At 44.2% G+C, this 23,251-nt stretch overlaps 2 protein-coding genes across 4 annotated transcripts in view; both read right to left on the bottom strand.

The window, feature by feature from the left end:
- Positions 1 to 9,546, bottom strand: part of LOC115157084 (vesicular, overexpressed in cancer, prosurvival protein 1) — a 32,691-nt gene extending 23,145 nt beyond the window's left edge. The window contains exons 1-3 of one of the 2 annotated variants that reach the window (XM_029704995.1): positions 9,108 to 9,546; positions 6,234 to 6,292; positions 5,960 to 6,024 (exon numbers count right to left, since the gene is read on the bottom strand). In XM_029704995.1, coding sequence (XP_029560855.1) covers positions 5,960 to 5,988 — 29 coding nt within the window. In that variant the 5' untranslated portion in view covers positions 5,989 to 6,024; positions 6,234 to 6,292; positions 9,108 to 9,546. The remainder of the gene's footprint in view (positions 1 to 5,959; positions 6,025 to 6,233; positions 6,293 to 9,107) is intronic. The other variant, XM_029704994.1, reaches the window with a different exon arrangement.
- A 4,888-nt stretch (positions 9,547 to 14,434) lies between these two features.
- On the bottom strand, positions 14,435 to 23,235 carry LOC115157081 (biliverdin reductase A). Of its 2 annotated transcripts, none has more exons than XM_029704986.1 (7): positions 23,103 to 23,235; positions 20,539 to 20,659; positions 19,093 to 19,212; positions 17,874 to 17,971; positions 17,599 to 17,706; positions 16,428 to 16,596; positions 14,435 to 16,238 (listed from the first exon to the last, which is right to left on the bottom strand). In XM_029704986.1, exons 2-7 carry the CDS (start codon positions 20,655 to 20,657, stop codon positions 15,959 to 15,961), a joined length of 894 nt encoding a protein of 297 aa, XP_029560846.1. In that variant the 5' UTR covers positions 20,658 to 20,659; positions 23,103 to 23,235; the 3' UTR covers positions 14,435 to 15,958. The 2 variants fall into 2 exon arrangements, with proteins under 2 accessions (XP_029560846.1, XP_029560847.1); XM_029704987.1 differs by having other exon boundaries at positions 23,107 to 23,207.
- Positions 23,236 to 23,251: the final 16 nt, after the last annotated feature.

Below are 23,251 nucleotides of genomic sequence, written 5' to 3'. Positions count from 1 at the left end.
CGACACGTTTGACCCAAGTTAAACAATTTAAAGGCAATGCTACCAAATACTAATTGAGTGTACAGTGAGGGAAAAAAGTATTTGATCCCCTGCTGATTTTGTATGTTTGCCCACTGACAAAGAAATGATCAGTCTATAATTTTAATGGTAGGTTTATTTGAACAGTGAGAGACAGAATAACAACAAACAAATCCAGAAAAACGCATGTCAAAAATGTTATAAATTGATTTCCATTTTAATGAGGGAAATAAGTATTTGACCCCTCTTGTAACGCCCTGGCCATAGAGAGGGGTTTTTGTTCTTTATTTTGGTTAGGCCAGGGTGTTACATTGGGTGGGCGTTCTATGTTCTTTTTTCTAGGTTGGTTTGTTTCGTTGATTTTGGCCGTGTGGCTTCCAATCAGGCACAGCTGTAGTTTGTTGTTGCTGATTGGGAGTCACACATAAGTAGCCTGTTTTCCTTTGGGTTTTTGTGGGTGATTGTTTCTGTCTAGTGTTTTCTGTTTTGTTCATGTAGGACCAGACAGGACTGTTTGCTGTCGTTTCTGTCGAGTATTTTGTTTATAGTGGTTCATTTGATTAAATCTTTAAAATGAATACACATCCTCCGCTGCATCTTGGTTTTCTTACGATGACAGCCCTTACAGAATCACCCACCAAAAAACGGACCAAGCAGCGGAGGAAGGAGCAGCGCAAGGAGAAGAACCAGGAGAGGAGCTATCTAGAATCGTGGACTTGGGAGGAAATCCTGGACAGTAAAGGACCATGGGCTCAAGCTGGAGATTATCGCCGCCCGCAGTGGGAGATCGAGGCAGCGAGAGCTGAGAGGCGCTGGTATGAGGAAAGGGAGCGCAGCAGACACGGGGAGATTGGCGGAGTCAGGCGGTAGACCTGAGCCAACTCCCCGTGCTTACCGGAAGCAGCGTGGTACTGGTAAGGCACCGTGTTATGCTGTGAAGCGCACGGTGTCTCCAGTGCGCGTTCATAGCCCGGTGCGCTATAGGCCAGCCCCCCGCAAGTGCCATGCGAGTGCAGGCATCGAGCCAGGACGGATTGTGCCAGCTCAGCGCGTCTGGTCTCCAGTGCGCCTTTTCGGTCCAGGTTATCCTGCACCGGCTCTGCGCACTGTGTTGCCAGGGCGCTGGGAGGGCCCAGTTCGCCCAATGCCTGCGCTCCGCCCGTGCGGGACAAAGTGGGTATTCAGCCTGGAGTGTGGGTAAAGAGCCTACGTACCAGAACTCCAGTGCTCCCCCACAGCCCGGTTTATCTTGTGCCTCCTCCTCGGACCAGGCCTCCAGTGGGGCTCCCCATCCTGGTCAGTGCTGTGCCTCCTCCACGGACCAGGCCTCCAGTGGGCCTCCCCATCCTGGTCAGTCCTGTGCCTCCTCCACGGACCAGGCATCCAGTGGGTCTCCCCAGCCTGGTGAGTCCAGTGCCTGCGCCCAGAGCCAGGCCTCCTTCATGTCTCCCCAGCCTGGTGAGTCCTGGGCCAGAGCCGCCGGAGCCGCCAGAGCCGCCCGCCAGTCCGGAGCCGCCAGAGCCGCCCGCCAGTCCGGAGCCGTCAGAGCCACCCGGCAGTCCGGAGCCGCCAGAGCCGCCCGCCAGTCCGGAGCCGCCAGAGCCGCCCGCATTTGTAAGGAGCCGCCAGAGCCGCCCGCCTGTCCGGAGCCACCAGAGCCGCCCGCCAGTCCGGCGCCGCCAGAGCCGCCCGCCTGTCCGGAGCTGCCAGAGCCGCCCGCCAGCCCGGTGAGTCCTGTGCCTGCGCCCAGGGCCAGGCCTCCTTCATGTCTCCCCAGCCTGGTGAATCCTGGGTCAGTGCCACCGGAGCCGCCCACCAGCCCGGAGCCGCCGGAGCCGCCAGGGTCGCCCGCCAACCAGGCGCAGCCAGGGTCGCCCGCCAACCGGGCGCAGCCAGGGTCGCCCACCAGCCGGGCGCAGCCAGGGTCGCCCGCCAACCGGGCGCAACCAGAATCGCCCGCCAGCCGGGCGCAGTCAGGGTTGCCCACCAGTCCTCCGGCGCGGCCAGGGGCGCCACCTAAGTGGGCAATGCCGAGGGTGGAGCGGAGGCCACGTCCCGCACCTGAGCTGCCGCCGTAAGAGGGCCCACCCGGACCCTCCCCTTCAGAGTCAGGTTTTGCGGCCGGAGTCCGCACCTTTGGGGGGGTACTGTAACGCCCTGGCCATAGAGAGGGGTTTTTGTTCTTTATTTTGGTTAGGCCAGGGTGTTACATTGGGTGGGCGTTCTATGCTCTTTTTTCTAGGTTGGTTTGTTTCGTTGATTTTGGCCGTGTGGCTTCCACTCAGGCACAGCTGTAGTTTGTTGTTGCTGATTGGGAGTCACACATAAGTAGCCTGTTTTTCCTTTGGGTTTTTGTGAGTGATTGTTTCTGTCTAGTGTTTTCTGTTTTGTTCATGTAGGACCAGACAGGACTGTTTGCTGTCGTTTCTGTCGAGTATTTTGTTTATAGTGGTTCATTTGATTAAATCTTTAAAATGAATACACATCCTACGCGCATCTTGGTTTTCTTACGACGACAGCCCTTACACCTCTGCAAAACATGACTTAGTACTTGGTGTACAAACCCTTGTTGGCAATCACAGAGGTCAGACATTTCTTGTAGTTGGCCACCAGGTTTGCACACATCTCAGGTGGGATATTGTCCCACTCCTCTTTGCAGATCTTCTCCAAGTCATTAAGGTTTCGAGGCTGACGTTTGGCAACTCGAACCTTCAGCTCCCTCCACAGATTTTCTCTGGGATTAAGGTCTGGAGACAGGCTAGGCCACTCCAGGACCTTAATGTGCTTCTTCTTGAGCCACTCCTTTGTTACCTTGGCTGTGTATTTTGGGTCATTGTCATGCTGGAATACCCATCCACGACCCATTTTCAATGCCCTGGCTGAGGGAAGGAGGTTCTCCCCAAGATTTGACGGTACATGGCTCCGTTCATCATCCCTTTGATGCGGTGAAGTTGTCCTGTCCCCTTAGCAGAAAAACACCCCCAGAGCATAATGTTTCCACCTCCATGTTTGACGGTGGGGATGAAGTTCTTGGGGTCATAGGCAGCATTCCTCCTCCTCCAAACACAGCGAGTTGAGTGGATGCCAAAGAGCTCCATTTTGGTCTCATCTGACCACAACACTTTCACCCAGTTGTCCTCTGAATCATTCAGATGTTCATTAGCAAACTTCAGACGGGCATGTATATGTGCTTTCTTGAGCAGGGTGACCTTGCGGCGCTGCAGGATTTCAGTCCTTCACGGCGTAGTGTGTTACCAATTGTTTTCTTGGTGACTATGGTCCCAGCTGCCTTGAGATCATTGAGAAGATCCTCCTATGTAGTTCTGGGCTGATTCCTCACCGTTCTCATGATCATTGCAACTCCACAAGGTGAGATCTTGCATGGAGCCCCAGGCCGAGGGAGATTGACAGTTCTTTTGTGTTTCTTCCATTTGCGAATAATCGCACCAACTGTTGTCACCTTCTCACCAAGCTGCTTGGCGATGGTCTTGTAGCCCATTCCAACCTTGTGTAGGTCTACAATCTTGTCCCTAACATCCTTGGAGAGCTCTTTGTTCTTGGCCATGGTGGAGAGTTTGGAATCTGATTGATTGATTGCTTCTGTGGACAGGTGTCTTTTATACAGTTAACAAACTGAGATTAGGAGCACTCCCTTTCAATCTTTCTAATTGAGAGGGGGTCAAATACTTATTTCCCTCATTAAAATGCAAATCAATTTATAACATTTTTGACATGCATTTTTCTGGATTTTTTGGTCGTTGTAATTCTGTCTCTCACTGTTCAAATAAACCTACCATTAAAATTATAGACTGATCATTTCTTTGTCAGTGGGTAAACGTACAAAATCAGCAGGGGATCAAATACTTTTTTCCGTCACTGTATGTAAACTTCTGACCCACTGGGAATGTGATGAAAGAAATAAAAGCTGAAATAAATCATTCTCTCTACTATTATTCTGACATTTCACATTCTTAAAATAAAGTGGTGATCCTAACTGACCTAAGACAGGGAATTTTTACTAGGATTAAATGTCAGGAATTGTGAAAAACTGAGTTTAAATGTATTTGGCTAAGGTGTATGTAAACTTCCGACTTCAACTGTATCTGAACCCCCTGCTGATCAGTTGTCAGCATCTGTATGCAGGAGAGCTGATGATGAATGGCTCTCATTGTGATGCCTTATTTGTATGGTAGGTTCAACGGAACCAAGAGTATTCAAGTCTTGGTTCCATTGAACATGCCATGCAAATAAAGACATTTTAATTAATGATATGAAGAGTGCCTTGGTCCTCCTTTCTTTATGATGACCAATTTACCCCTTTTACCAAAGAAAACCTATCGACAAAGACCTACTATTGTTTACCCTAGTAGCACTTCCCTTCCTTTTTTTCTCCATGCTCTGTGCGCACACACACAAACGCACACACACGCACACACACACACACAAAATGTTTTATATGTCAAATATAGGAACTTTTAGAATGAATCATACTTTGTCATTAAAGTAAGTAGAAACTCATACATTTTAACAAATTACTTTTATAGTTTTGTCTATGGGCAGTGCTTATTGTGTGAGGCAGAGATGTGATTTGCCAGTTCCAGGCTTCAGATCTTCAATGCGCCGAGAGCCGCGGTATCTGATGTTTTTCAAGGGCAGATAGCAGCTTCAGTTTTAAACATAGAGGAGAGATGATTTATGGCATCATTACATATTTCAGAGAAATGTTCATCATCCACTGATCTGCACTGAACATCCAAATCCTCTGGCTAAATAGACGGCAATCCACTTCCATGACAAATCCTCCTCAACATTTGAAATACTCCCTCTCCTTCTGTCAGTATTTTGTACTATATTTTAAAACCAGCAGTACTATAAGTGTGAGAGCTGCATTTCCGGCTTAAGACCATCCATTACACAAGTCATTAGCAGCACAGCGCTAGGAGAGGGCATAGAGCTGAGCCAGCATTCTCTTAATAGTGCACTATTTCAATTCCACAGTCGCCCTGCAATATACTGTATTAGATCTGTGTGTGCACTATTTTACAGAGGCAATTCAATCCAAATCCCCCAGTCACTGCAGCATGCTAACTCCCAGTAATGCTCTTCTCTCTCTCCTACCATAACTCCATCCTTAGGCTTTACATTTTTTATAACTCCTACTGATGCACCACCACTGTAGTGCATTTTTAAAAGCTCCTCATACATTGAAAATGAGGCCTTTCTAAAAGCAAGTGGTAGAATTCTGCAGCCAGCCTAGTGGCTAACATGTTTTTATAAGACTAATTATTAGCCCATTAGTTAAATGATTTAGATAGAAGTCAAAGAGCTTCTCCAATGTGATTTCTCAACCCAGTGGATGCAGTTTAGTCTCAAAAACCCGACCCTCGGCAACACAGTGACTATGGTCTGGTTTCAATGATGGAGTTTTTAGGCATAGAGGAACTACGTCACAGCCTACGTCACTACCTTTCCACTTGAATAAAATACTAAATAGTAGCTAGCAAGATGGAGATGACAGAGGTTATTTTTAATGAGTGCATTTCGCAAGTGGCTAGTTTGCATCAACTACCTTAACTAAAACCACTGCAAAGGTTTTGCCTGCAAACTTTGGTTTTGAATCCCGACATTCTGGCATGTCTGCCTCGTGATTTGTTGGGAGTCCCCAAATTTTTTCCACCTTATCAATGTAGGCAGTGACGTAGTTATTCTATGCCAAAAGAGTCCATCATAGAAACCAGACCCTAATCACTGTGATGCCTAGGGTCAGGTCCTCGAGACTAGATGCTGTGTTGGATTTGATGATTGGATTTGGAAAAGCTACAGCTTACTCATTATTTCCCCTCGTCGCTTCGACAGCATGCTTTTTGAATGACTGCCAAGAGTCTGCTATGATAGTGGAGTGAGTCAGAGGCTGGTATTGACTCATAATAACGTTACCAACCTGGGTGATTTCTCTGTATTCATCCACATCCAGGGACCATTTTCTTTAACCAAACACCACCCGGCCTTTAAACAAGCCAGAGGGAATCAATAGACTGCACTCTTTAAATTCACAAACAGTTTAATCTGAATGGCAGAAGGTTGAAAACGAATAAATATGTCTTGTAAAATATTAAATGTCTTACTATTAACAATTAATATACAGTATGCTGCAATGTAATTGTGTCTGTGTCCAGATGAATTATGTTACCCACGTGTATGAACAGTATACTTACATGAAATAGATCGGGTAGCCTCCTTCAAAATACCAGCAGTACTTCTTGGAAGCTGTGCACTGTATATGAGAAGAGGAAAACTGGTCAGTGATTTATAGTTGCTGGTATGAAATCAAAGAGCAATCTCAGAGGGAAAATGAAGCATCATGATAAAATCCTCTTGAAAGGCAGATAAGAAATGAGAGAACATGTTGAATGGCCATTGTGTTGGGCATGTAAACATGTCAACCATGTGAATTCCTTGTAGTTGAATTTCTCTGTGATGTGCCAAATGTAACCACCAAACAGGACTTGGTTGTCTTGTCCTTAACATTGGTATTATAAATATCACTTACTGTAAGCAAAGTTCATATTTCATGAACCAAACTTCTATTTCATGCTCTATGTTCAGAGGCCAACTCAAGATGATTGTGAACCGCTGACTGCAAAGTCCAGACGAGACCAGAACCCACTCTGCACACATACAATGCAGCCTCTGTCAGACCAGGCCCAGGGCTTTGTGTATAACAAGCCTCTAAATGAGGTCCTGGAGAAAAACAGGCTGTGGACTCACTATTACTGCCCTCACTGGGCATAATCACAAACTATTCCACTGTGTTCTTTTCTGAGGCTCTGGCTTGTATGATCATGAGACATCCACTTTGTTTGATGTCCTTCCATCACCATTTAAGGCATGTGTGACCTGTGAGGCGAGCCAGCTAGCATTGGCCCTTGTTTGATGGGAGTAATTGTGGGAAACACTCCAGCCTTTTTTCCACACCAGCCTGCCAGGTGGATGTTTGTGTCCACGGTCAATTGCAGCTAGCAGGGTGTCCCTTCCAAATACAGTCATGGCAGGGAGACACAAAGGCAGCCCCTGAGCAGGACTGGAGCCTGCCTTTGTGGTCACGGAAAGGACCACAAAGAGCTGTTTGTCACTGCTTCAGCTCAGTGACAATTAACAATGGTTAGCAGAGGAAGAGCTGCCTCGTGTGTGTGTGTGTGTGTTAGTGTGTGTGTCAGTGGAGGCTCCTCAGAGGAGGAAAGGGAGGACCATCCTACTCAGCAAATTTCATAAAAATAAAAATTGTGAAACATTAAAGAAGGTGATCCTTTTTAGATAAAACTATACTAAATATATTTACGTCACCAAATTATTGATTAAAACACACTGTTTTGCAATAAAGGTTTACAGTAGTCTCAGCAGCACTCTGTAGGCTAGCACAATCGTGTAGCCAGGGGACAGCTAGTTTCTGTCCTCCTCTGGGTACATTGACTTCAATACAAAACCTAGGAGGCTCATGGTTCTCAACCCCTTCCATAGACTTACACAGTAATTATGACAACTTCCGGAGGAAGTCCTCCAACCTATCAGAGCTCTTGCAGCATGAGCTGACATGTTGTCCACCCAATCAAAGGATCAGAGAATTAATCTAGTATTGAAAGCATAAGCTACAGCTAGATAGCACTACAGTGTATAAAATGTGGTGAGTAATTGACTCAAAGAGAGAGAAAGACAATAGTTGAACAGTTTTGAACAAATTAATTAATTTCAAAATTAAGGAGAAGCAAGAGAGAGAGAGTTAACTATATTTCACAGTATATATTTTTTTTCACTTTCACTTACTTAGCTAGCGTCGAATGCAGCTAGCTAATTTAGCCTACTCAAACACCCGGCTCAAACAGGGTCGGATGCTATGTTAGCTAGCTGGCAATGGGTATCCAACACTGAAACTCTTCCAAGTTAAGGTACGTTTTGGTTTTATTAATTTATTACCACCGGGGCCCACCGGTGTAACTGCTAAAGTGCTTGCTGCAGACTGTACACTGTACCGCATGATTGTAGTGGTTTACTAAAGTGTTAGTTCTAGTAGCTATGTTGACTATGACGTGACAATGATGTAGGCTGTGTGTAGCGGTTAGTGGTCATGATATGAAGGATTGGCTTGGAAAGGTTTTTTCACCTAGATAGATGGAATTATATATACAAGAAGCTGTTCGTATGTGGTTGCTATGAAAATTAATTGTGTTCGTGCGTGATCAGGGGTGTTTTCATTGTGCCTTTTCTGTTGAAAAACTTTTTTTAAATGGAAGCAAACGGAACGAAACATGTATAACCATATCTGAATTTGTCCACTCAAAACTCTTGTTTGCAGATGTTGGACTATTGATTACACCCTAGATCAGCTAGATGCACGCAAGAGTGTGCAAGGCAGTATTGAATGTGGCACTGTCTGTCACCTTGATTACTCAAAATTCTCTCACCTACATTGTAAACTTTCATTCATGGGCTAGGTTGTAGCAACCTAGTATGAGTATCATGTAGTAGCCTTAACCTGTCGATGTTACATTGAGCTGGGTGAATGGAATATGAATGACAGTCATCCAATATGCTGTAATGGGACATGTTCATAAAACAAAAATCATCCTTCCTCATCTTAAACGTCACCAACCACCACTGGTGTGTGTTGTCTCTTATTTGATGGAACCAAATGATCAGCAGCAAGACAAGGGCAAACTAATTCATTTTGTGGTATGATATGATCCAGGCTGATGTAATTATGAGCCCAGTAAGATTGTTATGAATGTTGAATTTTTCAAAATAATGTTTCATTTCAAGAACATAAAATAGATCTTAATACATTACTACAGAATAGCCTTCGATATACCACTGACTTATGTAACCTTACATAACTGCCTAACTTTCATAGGCCTTAATAGTTTTCAATAGCCTACAATTTCTGCAGCAGCAAGGCACATTGTTATGTTGACATTCAATAAACCTCAGGGCTTTAATTCATATTTGAGAGACCAACGAGACAGAAGCAAAAAGAGGCCAATAATTCTTCACTTTCACATTGATTGAATTTATGACTATAAATATCAGATACTCACCTCATCCACTAACCAAAACAGAAATATGATTCCATACAGAACTGCCATAATTCACGAGATGTCAACACCGGACAGTAGCCTTGTTCACCTAAACACCGTGATAATCCCAAATTCACAAGACATAGAAATCATTCTTTGTCCATCTCGTCGCATAGTGCGTTTGGAGTTTGGCGAGACACGGGCCACGACTGTTCTATGTTTATTTTTGCGCTGTCAATCGGTGCCATTGGTTGGTGCGGCTTCAAACAGTCAAGCAATCGGAGCTGATCTGTTCTTCACAGTTGAGTTTGTCACTGGCAATTAGCTTTAGCATCAAATCGTATTGTACATATTATCTTTACAAACGTACGGCTTTTCCCTCTGTACACATACACGTAAAGATGATCATGATCCACATGACACGCCCCTACAGTATCCCTAGGAACACTGCACTCAAGGACGCAGAAGCACTGGAAAGCGCTCGCAGACCATTCATTCAGAACATTTTTTTTTTTAACCAATGACAGGCTATGACTCCACACTGTCACAACTTCTGTGTCACAACATTTAGATCACACAAATCATATGCAGTATGCAACGCAATGCTACAGAGCCCTCAAACTCAACTCTGCACCTCAAAGCCAGTTCCACTGGGCTTTTTCTTTTTTTCCCCTTCTTATCAGGGACTGATTTAGACCTGGGACACAAAACCAGCAGGCTCGGGACCTTGTAGGGTAAGAGTTTAATACCTCTTCTATATAGGTTTTGTCATTTGTAAGAGTAATGAGTAATGAATGAAGGGTTTAATACATTAATATATTTTCTGATCTTATTGGTGTGGGTGTGTATCCACCTTGTCTAAATGTTTCATGAGTAACCCATAGTGTTCTCTCTGATCACCATCAGTTACTCTCTGTAAGTCTCACAACAGAAGTAGATGGCGCAGGCAGGAGCAACACTCATGACCATCGCCAGGCAACCATATATCTCAGATCAGACCACTATCATTGCCCTGGGTCCAGGTTGCAACAGCTAGCTATGTGTGCTTGTGAAACATCAATACAGAATAGTTCTCATGCAGGCCTCTACAATGCTTTATTTGGTTGCCTGCTTAAAGTCATGCGCTGTCAATCGGTGTGGCTTCAGACAGTCAAGCAATTGGAGCTGATCTGTTCTTCACAGTTGAGATTGTCACTGGCAATTAGCGCAATGTCATTCCCGGGCAAGAGTGTCTGCTGGCATCATGCTTGACTGACACTTCTCTCTGGTACCTGTTTAGTAGCAGTGTTTACTCATTAGATGTGCTTGCTGAACACATGGCACAACTGTTGATTTCTTACAAAGTCATATTATTATTAGATTTCTTTAGCCAGCTCTAGAGCTGAAATCTCTGGAGTTTAAAGATTTAAGACTGCCCCAACTCAGATTGCTTGAGAATTTTTTTATAGAATTTATACTTTTTGAACTATAACAATATTTAAATGATCTACCAATGCATTTCAATGTAAAAAAAAAGGCCTATAGACTTGAATGGTCAAAAAAAGCTACAATTCAAGACCTTTCTCATACACCATTTAAGCTATCAACACCAAACCAACATTGAGATGTTCAGACTGGCCCAACTTAGATTTCTTGTCAAAGGATATATGATACTATGTATACTTTTGGAACTATACATTTTAAATTGGCATAAATTAACATTGGTTTGAATGAGAACCATAGAAATACAGAGGTTGCTATTCTAAATGGCCGTGCCCCTACAAGCTACAAGACCAACTTGGTTATCCTAACTTCAAATTCTCTAAAACCAGAATGAGACAAAATAATATGAGAATATTGTTCATACTGGGAGATGAGGAAAAATGAGACCTTTCCAGCTACGTGATCATGCTGATATAGGAGGAGATTGACATGGATGTATCAACGTAGAATCTGGAGCGATGCCATCGGATCAGCGTGAAACAGAAGAACGCTAAATATCCTTTTATGGTCATGTTTAAGCTGTGGAACTATAAGACCAAAGCCAACATTCTGAAGGCACAGGAGGGAAAGGAGATCAAAATCCATGGTCAGTCCATTAGATTCTTCCAGGACCTGTCTGCTAAGCTGAGGAAAAAACACCAGAGATTCATTCCGATCAGACAGTTCTGGAGAAAAAAGGTACCAAGTCTCAACTCCGATTCACGACATTACTATGGGTATGAAAGGGAGCACAGAAAAAGCGATAAGTATACTGGGGCTACATACAGTGATGCCCAAGACCAGCTAATCGTAAATTGAGACAATATCCCCCCCCAATACAATCTATACTCTATTGTCCCCAAGTAACTGTTCTTCTCTAGGAGGTAATGATAGAATTAGCCGTTGCCAATGAGATACATGGACACGAAAAGACAATATAAAAGAGGAAATATAATACGTAAGTCAATAATTGTAAATAATTGTCCTATGGATGTGTGTGTGTGTGTGTGTGTGTGTGTGTGTGTGTGTGTGTGGGCGAGAGTTTGTGAGTGGGTGTATGTGTAGGTGGTGTATGTGCATATGAATGGGAGAGTGAAGGAGGGTGAATATGTGTAGAGGGCGGGCGGGAGAGAATGGGTGTGCGGAGGTATAGGGTATATGTTGTGTGTGATTGAAGGTGAATGGATCAGTAAGTAAATGTATAGAGGGGTGTAAATGTGTCTGAGAAGAAGGGGGGGGGAAAGACGGAGGGGGTGATAAACTAGGCCTGGGTGGGTAAGAGAGGACAAGGATGGGAGGTGGTGATAAACTAGGCCTGGGTGGGTAAGAGAGGACAAGGATGGGAGGTGGTGATAAACTAGGCCTGGGTGGGTAAGAGAAGACAAGGATGGGAGGTGGTGATAAACTAGGCCTGGGTGGGTAAGAGAAGACAAGGATGGGAGGTGGTGATTAACTAGGCCTGGGTGGGTAAGAGAAGACAAGGATGGGAGGTGGTGATAAACTAGGCCTGGGTGGGTAAGAGAAGACAAGGATGGGAGGTGGTGATTAACTAGGCCTGGGTGGGTAAGAGAGGACAAAGATGGGAGGTGGTGATAAACTAGGCCTGGGTGGGTAAGAGAGGACAAGGATGGGAGGTGGTGATAAACTAGGCCTGGGTGGGTAAGATAAGACAAGGATGGGAGGTGGTGATAAACTAGGCCTGGGTGGGTAAGAGAGGACAAGGATGGGAGGTGGTGATAAACTAGGCCTGGGTGGGTAAGATAAGACAAGGATGGGAGGTGGTGATAAACTAGGCCTGGGTGGGTAAGAGAGGACAAGGATGGGAGGTGGTGATAAACTAGGCCTGGGTGGGTAAGAGAAGACAAGGATGGGAGGTGGTGATTAACTAGGCCTGGGTGGGTAAGAGAGGACAAGGATGGGAGGTGGTGATAAACTAGGCCTGGGTGGGTAAGAGAGGACAAGGATGGGAGGTGGTGATAAACTAGGCCTGGGTGGGTAAGAGAAGACAAGGATGGGAGGTGGTGATGAACTAGGCATGGGTGGGTAAAAGACAAGGATGGGAGGTGGTGATAAACTAGGCCTGGGTGGGTAAGAGAAGACAAGGATGGGAGGTGGTGATTAACTAGGCCTGGGTGGGTAAGAGAAGACAAGGATGGGAGGTGGTGATAAACTAGGCCTGGGTGGGTAAGAGAAGACAAGGATGGGAGGTGGTGATTAACTAGGCCTGGGTGGGTAAGAGAGGACAAGGATGGGAGGTGGTGATTGACTAGGCCTGGGTGGGTAAGAGAGGACAAGGATGGGAGGTGGTGATTAACTAGGCCTGGGTGGGTAAGAGAGGACAAGGATGGGAGGTGGTGATTAACTAGGCCTGGGTGGGTAAGAGAAGACAAGGATGGGAGGTGGTGATAAACTAGGCCTGGGTGGGTAAGAGAGGACAAGGATGGGAGGTGGTGATTAACTAGGCCTGGGTGGGTAAGAGAGGACAAGGATGGGAGGTGGTGATTAACTAGGCCTGGGTGGGTAAGAGAAGACAAGGATGGGAGGTGGTGATAAACTAGGCCTGGGTGGGTAAGAGAGGACAAGGACGGGAGGTGGTGATAAACTAGGCCTGGGTGTGTAAGAGAGGACAAGGATGGGAGGTGGTGATAATCTTGGCTTGGGGGAGCAAGGGTTTGTAAGGATGAGAGGGTGGTACTACATAGCTATATGGAATTGTTTTAATAAATATATACAGTGTAACACAAAAGTGAGTACACCCCTCACATTTTTGTAAATATTTGAGTATATCTTTTCATGTGACAACACTGAAGAAATGACACTTTGCTACAATGTAAAGTAGTGAGTGTACAATTGGCCCAGAACAGGGCAGCACGGCCCTTAAACGTACATGGAGAGCTAACATGAATAATATATTTGTCAATCTCTCCTGACTCAAAATAGAGAGATTGACTTCATCACTACTTTTTGTTGTGGGAAGTATTGACATGTTGAATGTACCAAGCTGTCTGTTTAAACTACTAGCACACAGCTCAGACACCCATACCCCACGAGACATACCACCAGAGGTCTCTTCACAATCTCCAAGTCCAGAACAGACTATGGGAGGTGCACAGTACTACATAGAGCCACGACTACATAGAACTCTATTCCAAATCAAGTAACTCATGCAAGCAGCAAAATCAGATTTAAAAAACATAAAAATACACTTTATATGAACAGCAGGGACTGTGAAGAGACACACACCAGAACATACGCACTATACACACACATGGATTTTGTGTTGAAGATATGTGGTAGTAGATTAGTGTATAACTGCCTTCATTTTGCTGGACCCCAGGAAGAGTAATGGGGATCCATAATAAATACAAAACCTTCTCAGACCTTCTCCCCTACCAACCTACACGCGCACTCTGTTCTATCACAGCAGGCCACCTTGTCATCCCCAGGGCAAAGCTCCAGAGCTTGGGCGGCAGGGCCTTCTCCAGGGTTGCTCCTCCCTCCAGCAATCTGTGGCTCTAAGTCCATCACCATCTTTCAGTCCATCCCAAAGCCCCACCTCTTTGACAAAGCCTACCCTTAAGCCCCCCCACACACAAAGAAATACACTACAAAAACCCTCCTCTCTTCACCATAATGAGCAGCACCTAACCCAAAGCCTTACCCTAAACCGTGTTAGTATCCAAATCCCAACCCATACACTAACACATCACACTCTTTCCCTTCCTTGAGCCCCTCTATTCATGTTCTTGTTTAGTCTGATGTTTTGACTCCTGTTAATTTGTTTGTTTTTGTAGTGACTTTGGGTCCTTGAAGAGCGCTCTATAAGTCCCATGTACTATTATGACATCTTGTGACCAGTTCATCAAGGATGTAAAGCCAGAATCATATAAGATGATCAATCAGGCACACTTTATTAATATGGATAACAGCAAATTATGAATCTTATAGCAAACTATACAGTTACAATACACTCAAAACATGTAAACATTCAGGCATTATAATCCAATATAACAGTACAATTCTCCCTCTTCAACTGATAAAGAAATGTCATTTTCTCTCCCTATAAATTGCTAATAACACTCCAGTGACACCCAGTTAAAAGTGTCCAAACCACTCTGGGTAGTGTGTACTTGTGTGACACGGGATGGAACCATAGACATCATTAGATGGGACTGACTTGGATGTTAACAATGGAGAGAACTGAGCAGGCCACTAAGGCACAAATTCAGTCTGTCAGCATCCCGGAATTAAATACAACACTAATTTGGAGATGGTTGAAATACTGGTTTCTGTTGTGGCCCCATTCAGAGGGATAGTCGCTGGGGAGACGTTCTACCATCGAATTGCAACCTTAAGACTTTTTGGAGTGTACAGTACAATTTTTCACATACACAAAGAAGATTTTGTCTTTTAAGTTTCGTGACCATCAGCCATGCAGAAGTAGTTTTGAAACAGAGAGAAAGGGGAAGGGAAGCGCATTGCAAGAACAATCACAAGAGTGATTTATTTAGTGCCAACACCAGGGAAGTGTTTTCAGCTGTGGCGTCACGTCTTTGTAAATGAAAACGGCGCTTTATGGTTGAATAAATAGAATAAAGCAACACTGTCAATTTGTCAACACATGATAATACACTCCCTCTCCAAATAATGAACATTAATCAAATAATACTTCAAAACAGAAGTGCCAATTGCAGTCTAACAACATTTTGAGAACTTTGAAGTTGCAGTGTAAATAACACACTTTCACCTGCCAGAGCTATCTAAATATTCATCAGTGCAATATTTACCTGAGGTATCAGGCAAACACCTATTGTAGAGCGTGAATGATTTGAACATGCAAGGATTGGTATGACACTGTTTTGCTTTCCACTTCTGAGTGCACGGTAGCTAAACAACATAAGTCAATAAATGTCATATGAGATAAATAAGTCATGAACATATAAAAGCACCACCAGCAAATGCATCGTGAGCTGTGTTCAACCACCAGAATGTTATAGTACATGTAATGTAGATTAACTTGAATAAGTAACAATGCAAACATCAAACCATTAACGGACCTTTCATCAATGTGAAGATGTAGTACATGTGAGGTCTGTTGTGAGTAACAGCCTAACCCTAATATAATAAGCTGACATGCCTTAGAGACCTATTTGTTTTCTGAAAGGCATTGCACATCTCCTTTCCCTCATTTATGAATAAAATCCCTTAACATTTCAAAGACGTTGCAAGTGCGTCTGTCAGTAGTACAGCATGTTACAGTAGCTGTACTGTAGAAGGCTTATTTATGGCCGGATCTTGTGCGCTTGGACATCTACCAGTAGGCTTAGCGTTGAAAAAGAAAAACAGAATTTCTGGGAAACCTGGGAATTTTGGTAAAGTTACTGTAATTTTGCTGGGACCCCACTGTGTCTCTAGGCGTCTTGGGCTGATCCCTGGCCTTGCTGGCTCAGCTGCTGGATGCGGTCGGCCAGCTCCAGACAGTGGAGGACCCTGTGGCGCTCGGCATGGAGCTGGTCACGGGGCACCTGGCCCAGCAGCTTCTGACTGAAGAGCACCAGGTCCTGCATGAAGAGACCCACCGGCTCCCTGGCAGCCGGGGGAAGCTGGGTCATGGTGCATGAGTCAAAGCAGAAGTTGATATTCTTCACTCTGGGCAGGCCAGGACCCCGCTCCTCAATCCACGTGAGAGGCCTGTATTAAAACCATAAGATGTTACAAGGAGGTTATAGTTAACCCAAAGTTTCAGGGCTGGACTACCAGTATTTGTTTTAGATGTAATAAAGGCAATTATGTTTGGTGCTGACTGAATAGCTAGGTTTGAGGTGTTGTGAATGACACATTATCTGATAATATTACTTGATTCTAATGTACAGTACATACTTCTGCTCTTTAGTCATGAGTTGAGTGGTCATCTTCATGTACTTGTTCTCCTGGTCTTCCTCCATGCTGGCAGCGGTGACAGACAGCTCTCCAAACAGATCCACCAGCCAGGTAAGCCGGGCGATGCCACTGAAAGCTGGAAACCCAAAGCCCGGCTTCAGAGGACCTCCTATCAGACGACACATAGGAAAACTACAGTCAGAAGTAGTTGTAAAGGGACATGTAATCCAATGGCTCATTGTCAATCATCTAGTCACGTTTAGGACTGGTTAGCACACATTTTGCCTTTTGTATTGATTTTGTACTCATCACATTGCAGTACATACACTGTTGTGGTGCTGTTAGATAGATAGAGATATATATATATATATATATATCACACCATAAAGCATAAAATGAACATGAACCATTGAAGTGAATTTCCCAACAAATACAGTTATACTTCATTTGGTGCTTGCTGCCTCCTACAGTCCAACTCCTAAAACTGCCCTGACTCAAATGTCAGAAACGACTCCCTCTGGCTCCTCCACTCGCTCTCCGCTACGATTCTTAGTCAAAGTCAGCCGCTATAAAATATTGTCTGTCATCTGAGGTTGTGTGGAGCGTTTCAAGTTGATAACTATGATTTATTATTCAGTCACGGCTGCTTTAGGAGAAGCCCATTCATATGCATTAACTAACTTGTTCCCCAGCAGTGCTCTGATGAAATAGAACAGAGCTAGTCCGCATCCCAAATGGCACCCCATTCGCTATGTAGTACACTACCAATGACAATAGTGCACTATGTAGGGAATAGGGTGCTGTTTGACATGCACCTCTAGACTTCATCAAAAACACCCTGCTGTATTTCACACCAGAGACCTGTCTGCCTGTCTCACGCCACAGGCTGGCTCTCTTTCACATCAACCCCAATGGGTGTAGTGTGGAGACTGAGAAAACATTTTACAAGTCACTTTGATGGAAGCTATACTATATCAAAAGCTCTGGAATGAAATATTCATTCCGAACCCTGTGACCTGAACGATGTACATCAAATTGATACATGTGATGCAGTTATTTTCTGTAGCAAGTATTGTATTTTAGGTGATGTATCAGTGTTGTATTTGAGGTGATGCATCAATGGTGCTGGGATTTTTGTGCTTTACTCTCTGTTCCAGTCTCTGTCTCTCACCTGTGAAGTGAAGGGATCCTTCCTCCAGCTTTTTCCCTGCTATGTCCTTCTTCAGCTGCTTAAAGTCAGCTGTCAGGAGTTCTATGTGCTCCTCATGCAGGACCACTCCTAGGTACATAGTAGACAAAGAACATTAAATACATAGGTGATGAGTACTAGTTAAGATCCGCGTCTACTACATCCTCCCCTTAATGTCATCAATACTTCACCGTGTCTTCTCTATACACTTCGAATTAACCAAAATAAATCTCTCCCAATGATTATGTCCAGCTCACCTTTTTCCTGAGCCAGGTCCCAGAGGTCCACGGCAGTCTTGTGTGTCATGGCCATAGGATATTCCACACAGACATGCTTCCCAGCTTCCAGAAATGTCCTGTGCTCCGTTAGAACATGCAAAATAGTATAGGATAATTTAGTTTGTTTGAGTAGCCAAGAAGGGTGTCAAAGAGACCTTGCTTCAACAAAACATTAGTAAAAATTATGAAGAAGTTTTAAAAGACTTCTGTACTAGGAAGATGCACAACTCAAATGTAACTTAATATCCCAAACTTCCCAGTAAGAGCCGTTGGTCAATGTTTCAATAACCCAGGGTGTTCAGAGTTTGGAGAACTTCACATTGACCACTCTTGAACTCTCTTAAAAACATTGCTTCCAATTAAATTGACAACAAAAGAAGATAATGAAGTATCCTATATGAAAAAGTTCAAGAACATTTCAGGGCTTTCCCCCCCCCCCTTTACCTCTCGTTTCCTTCACAGTATGAAGGGCAGTACCTGCTGTTCCATTTAGACAGTAAGCCATCATGTTTCACTGCTAGACAGTTCCAGGCTATGTTCTCAACACCCCTCATTAACCATCCTAAAATAACTCTCCATTCTTTAACAGCCCGTCTATGCCTCTCTGTACACTCCTAACATTTAGCAGTGAGAGGGAGAGTGGAAAGCATAATTTAAGAGTGTGTTTTCGCTACAGTTTGCAGTCATAATGAGGGCCATTAGAGAGCAGTAGCCTTGGTCATGCTCTCCAGGGTTTGAGAGGTGGACATCAAACAGCTACACATATTGTAATCAGCTGTGGGAGAGGGAGGAGACTGCTCAGGATAATGTGAATGCCAGAGGAGCCCCCCGGGTGACATTTGTTGATACACTGTCGTGTTACTGTGTGTCTCAGTGTGTCCCAACATTGTATAATACATTGCTTATGAACTACAATTGTTAAGACAGTTTGTCTGAGGGCCTAATAAATGGGCCAGGCTCAATGAATGGTTAATTAACCTACAGACTGAGCCTCAGTGGACTGAGAAAGAAAAGCAACAGTGTACTGAAGCTTGACACGTGCTCCAGTGCTGACTCCTAGTGGTGATTTGTAACATGGTGAAACTACAGCTCTGTTGTGTAAGAGCACTTCAGACAGAAACAAAACTGATGAAGGGATAACTAAACAACTACGACAGAGGACCGTCAAAGACATGGGGTCCGTAAGAGATAGTTTTACCTGATGTTTTCCTCATGCGCAGCGTTTTCAGTGCAGACGAAGGCCACCTTTATGTCATCTCTCCTCAGGGCATCCTCGACAGTGATCTGTTTCACTCCCTGCTGCTCCTCTAGGGTCCTCCTATGGGAAGACGGCACCAGAGTTGTATTCAGTAGGGGAAAATTGATTTGAAATGGAGTGAAACACAGACTACATGAACTTGTCAAGAGCACAGTTGAATTGTTCCGTTGCGTAAAGGTTTGCTACAGTGTGCACGACCCAGGCAACAAAGTCATCCACACACCCCAGCTGCTGCCTCTGTGATCGAGTACAGGACAGGTCAGTGACTATATATCACCATTAAACAAGATCACGTAATATGATTTTATCGCCTGGAGCTTCACTCTACAATATTGAAGTAGTACAAAAGTTAAAAAGCGCACACTGAAAAATGACAGGCGACTGACCTTGACTTTAGTGCTTATCTATTTCATATTTTCAGTGCAACAAAGGTCATTGCACTGCAAATATATATAAATATAGTGTACAAAACATTAAGAACCCCTGCTCTTTCCATGACAGACTGACCAGGTGAATGCAGGAGAAAGCTAGGATCCCTTATTGATGTCACTTGTTAAATCCACTTAAATCAGTGTAGATGAAAGGGGGGGAAGACACGTTAAATAAGGATTTTTAAGCCTTACATTTTACATTTTACATTTTAGTCATTTAGCAGACGCTCTTATCCAGAGCGACTTACAGTAGTGAATGCATACATTTCATACATTTTTTTTTCTGTGCTGGCCCCCCGTGGGAATCGAACCCACAACCCTGGTGTTGCAAACACCATGCTCTACCAACTGAGCTACAGGGAAGGTTCCTGCCTTGAGACATGGATTGTGTATGTGTGACAATCAGAGGGTGAATGGGCTAGACAATATTTTAGTGCCTTTGAACAGGGTATGGTAGTAGGTGCAAGGCGCACTGGTTTGTGTCAAGAACTGCAACACTGCTGGGTTTTTCACACCGAACAGGTTCCTGTGTGTATCAAGTGTTCCACCACCCAAAGGACATCCAGCCAACTTGACAACTGTGGGAAGCATTGGAGTCAACATGGGCCAGCATCCCTGTGGAACACTTGACACCTTGTAGAGTCCATGTGCGCGCAGATGAATTGAGGCTGTTCTGAGGGCAAAAGGAGGGGGTGCAACTCAATATTAGCAAGATGTTGTTCATGTTTTGTACACTCAGTGTATAAAATAAATAAGCACTAAAATCAAGGTCGGCCATCTTTTTTTCAGCGTGTGCTTTTTACTGTTGCTATTTAATACTAGTTGTTCCTGCCAAAACCAGCACCTGGACACACTGCTGTGCACAAGGTTTCTATTTATTTCGTATATTGCAACCATTGTTTTTTCGTGTTTTTTTTTTACTGTCAGCAAACAATGAGATGTCTTGGTGCCTCACCTGGATATGAAGCCTTTGACACTGAGCTTCTCAGCTGCACTGGAAGGCAGAGGGGCTAGCATGTCTCTGATCCTCACAAAGCCTGCCGTCCCAACGCCCACCACTACTGAACCAAACATGACTGACAGCAGAGAGGAACAGGGAGTTGGGAAGGAAACGGTTTGAAAGAAACCAGTGTCTTGCTCCTTTCAATTCTGTCAAATCCAACCTACAGTGCATTCGGAAAGTATTCAGACCCCTTGACTTTCTCCGCATTTTGTTACATTACAGGTGTTTAGAAATGTTTGCAAATGTATTAAAAATAAAAAACAGATACCTTATTTACATAAGTATTCAGACCCTTTGCTATGAGACTCGAAATTGAGCTCAAGTGCATCCTGTTTCCATTGATCATTCTTGAGATGTTTCTAGAACTTGGAGTCCACCTGTGGTAAATTCTATTGATTGGGCATCATTTGGAAAGGCACCCACCTGTCTATATAAGGTCCCACAGTTGACAGTGCATGTCAGTGCAAAAACCAAGCCATGAGGTCAAAGGAATTGTCCGTAGAGCCCCGAGACAGGATTGTGTAATGTCAAAACATTTCTGCAGCATTGAAGGTCCCCAAGAACACAGTGGCCCCATAATGATAAAGTGAAAACAGGTTTAGAAATTTCAGCAAATGTATTAAATACAAAACTGAAAGATCACATTTACATAAGTATTCAGACCCTTTACGCAGTACTTTGTTGAAGCACCTTTGGCAGCGATTAGAGCCTCGAGTCTTCTTGGGTATGACACTACAAACTTGGCACACCTGTATTTGAGGAGTTTCTCCCCTTCTTCTCTGCAGATCCTCTCAAGCTCTGTCAGGTTGGATGGGGAGTGTCGCTGCACAGCTATTTATTTTCAGGTTCTCCAGAGATGTTCAATCTGGTTCAAGTCAGGGACTTGTTCAGGGACTTGTCCCGAATCCACTCCTGCGTTGTCTTGGCTGTGTGCTTAGGGTCGTTGTCCTGTTGGAGGATGAACCGTCATCCCAGTCTGAGGTCCTGAGTGCTCTGGAGCAGGGATCAATAATTTCTCTGTACTTTGCGCCGTTCATCTTTCCCTTGATCCAGACTAGTCTCCCAGTCCCTGAAAAACATTCCCAGAGCATGATGCTGCCACCCCCATGCTTCACCGTAGGGATGGTGCCAGGTTTCCTCCAGACATAACGCTTGGCATTCTGGCCAAATAGTTAAACCTTGGTTTCGTGAGACCAGAGAATCTTGTTTCTCATGGTATGAGAGTCCTTTATGTGCCTTTTGGCAAACTCCAAGTGCGCTGTCATGTGCCTTTTACTGAGGAGTGGCTTCCATCTGGCCACTCTACCATAAAGGCCTGATTGGTGGAGTGCAGCAGAGATGCTTGTCCTTCTGGAAGGTTCTCCCATCGCCACAGAGGAACTCTGGAGCTCTGTCAGAGTGACTATCGGGTTCTTGGCACCTCCCTAACCAAGGCCGTTCTCCCCTGATTGCTCAGCTCTAGGAAGTCTTGGTGGTTCCAAACTTCTTCCCTTTAAGAATGATGGAGGCCACTGTGTTCTTGGGGACCTTCAATGCAGAAGAAATGTTTTGGTACCCTTCCCCAGATCTGTATCTCGACACAATCCTGTCTCAGAGCTCTACGGACAATTCCTTCGACCTCATGGCTTGGGTTTTTCTCTGGCATGCACAGTCAACTGTGGGACCTTATATAGACAGGTGTGTGCCTTTCGAAATCATGTCCAATCAAATGAATTTACCACAGGTGGACTCCAATCAAGTTGTAAAAAAGTCTCAAGGATGATCAATGTAAAAGGGATGCACCTGAGCTCAATTGAGTCTCATAGCAAACGGTCTGAATAAGTTTTTTTGTGTGTGTGTGTGAATACATTTGCAAACATTTCTAAAAACCTGTTTTCACTTTGTCATTATGGGGTATTGTGTGTAGATTGATGAGGGGAAAATGTATTTAATCCATTTTAGAATAAGGATGTAACTTAACAAAATGTAGAAAAAGTCAAGGGGCCCGAAAACTTTTCGAATGCACTGTATGTCCAGGACTTATCTTGGGTCTTTGTGCAATGTGCACAGTTGATAAAGGCTTCCTTCCTATCAGACCTAAAATGGTGCAGTGTCATAATGAGTACACTAACGTTAGATATCATGGTGGGATGCACTGTTATGGATAGGGTGTAGCTTAGTAAACTCAACCCCGCGATAGCTATATTCATCTCAAGGTATCCATATTACAGATATATAGACTAGAACTAGGGTGGGGTGCTGATAATTACAAATTACAAATGCAAATCATTACAAATAATAGGAACATTCGAGGTCTCAATTGATTTACACAAGTAACTTAAAGACTAGACAAAGAATTTCATAATTGACATGAAAATGGTAAGTCTATGTTCTGCATGACATCAAGAACAAATACAGTAACACACGTACAACTTCACGAATTTCCTGGCAACTATGTTGCAATGCTGTCCTTGTTGAATGAGTTCCGCAATCAGCACTAATTAAAACTGGTTTACATACAAGCTTGATGTCCTTACCTACTCTTCTCTGTATTGCCCTCGACGACCGTTGACGCAGATGACTCGGTTATGTGAATAAAATGCTTCTGTAGAGCTCTTGTCGCGGTGATATAACTGTGTAACAACTTTCATAACACCGTTTTTTTTTTCTAGACAGCTTGCGTGTG

The sequence above is a fragment of the Salmo trutta genome, chromosome 21 (assembly GCF_901001165.1).
Source record: "Salmo trutta chromosome 21, fSalTru1.1, whole genome shotgun sequence".
In the NCBI taxonomy this organism is placed as follows: Eukaryota; Metazoa; Chordata; class Actinopteri; order Salmoniformes; family Salmonidae; genus Salmo; species Salmo trutta.
This window is presented reverse-complemented; position numbering and strand designations above follow the sequence as displayed.

Coding starts and splice junctions, on each gene's coding strand:
- LOC115157081 (XM_029704986.1), bottom strand. CDS start 20,657: ATGTTTGGTTCAGTAGTGGTGGGCGTTGGGACGGCAGGCTTTGTGAGG. Junction 17,707..17,873: donor GGACCTGGCTCAGGAAAAAG/GTGAGCTGGACA, acceptor CTATGTACCTAG/GAGTGGTCCTGCATGAGGAG. Junction 16,597..17,598: donor AGGATCCCTTCACTTCACAG/GTGAGAGACAGA, acceptor GTCGTCTGATAG/GAGGTCCTCTGAAGCCGGGC.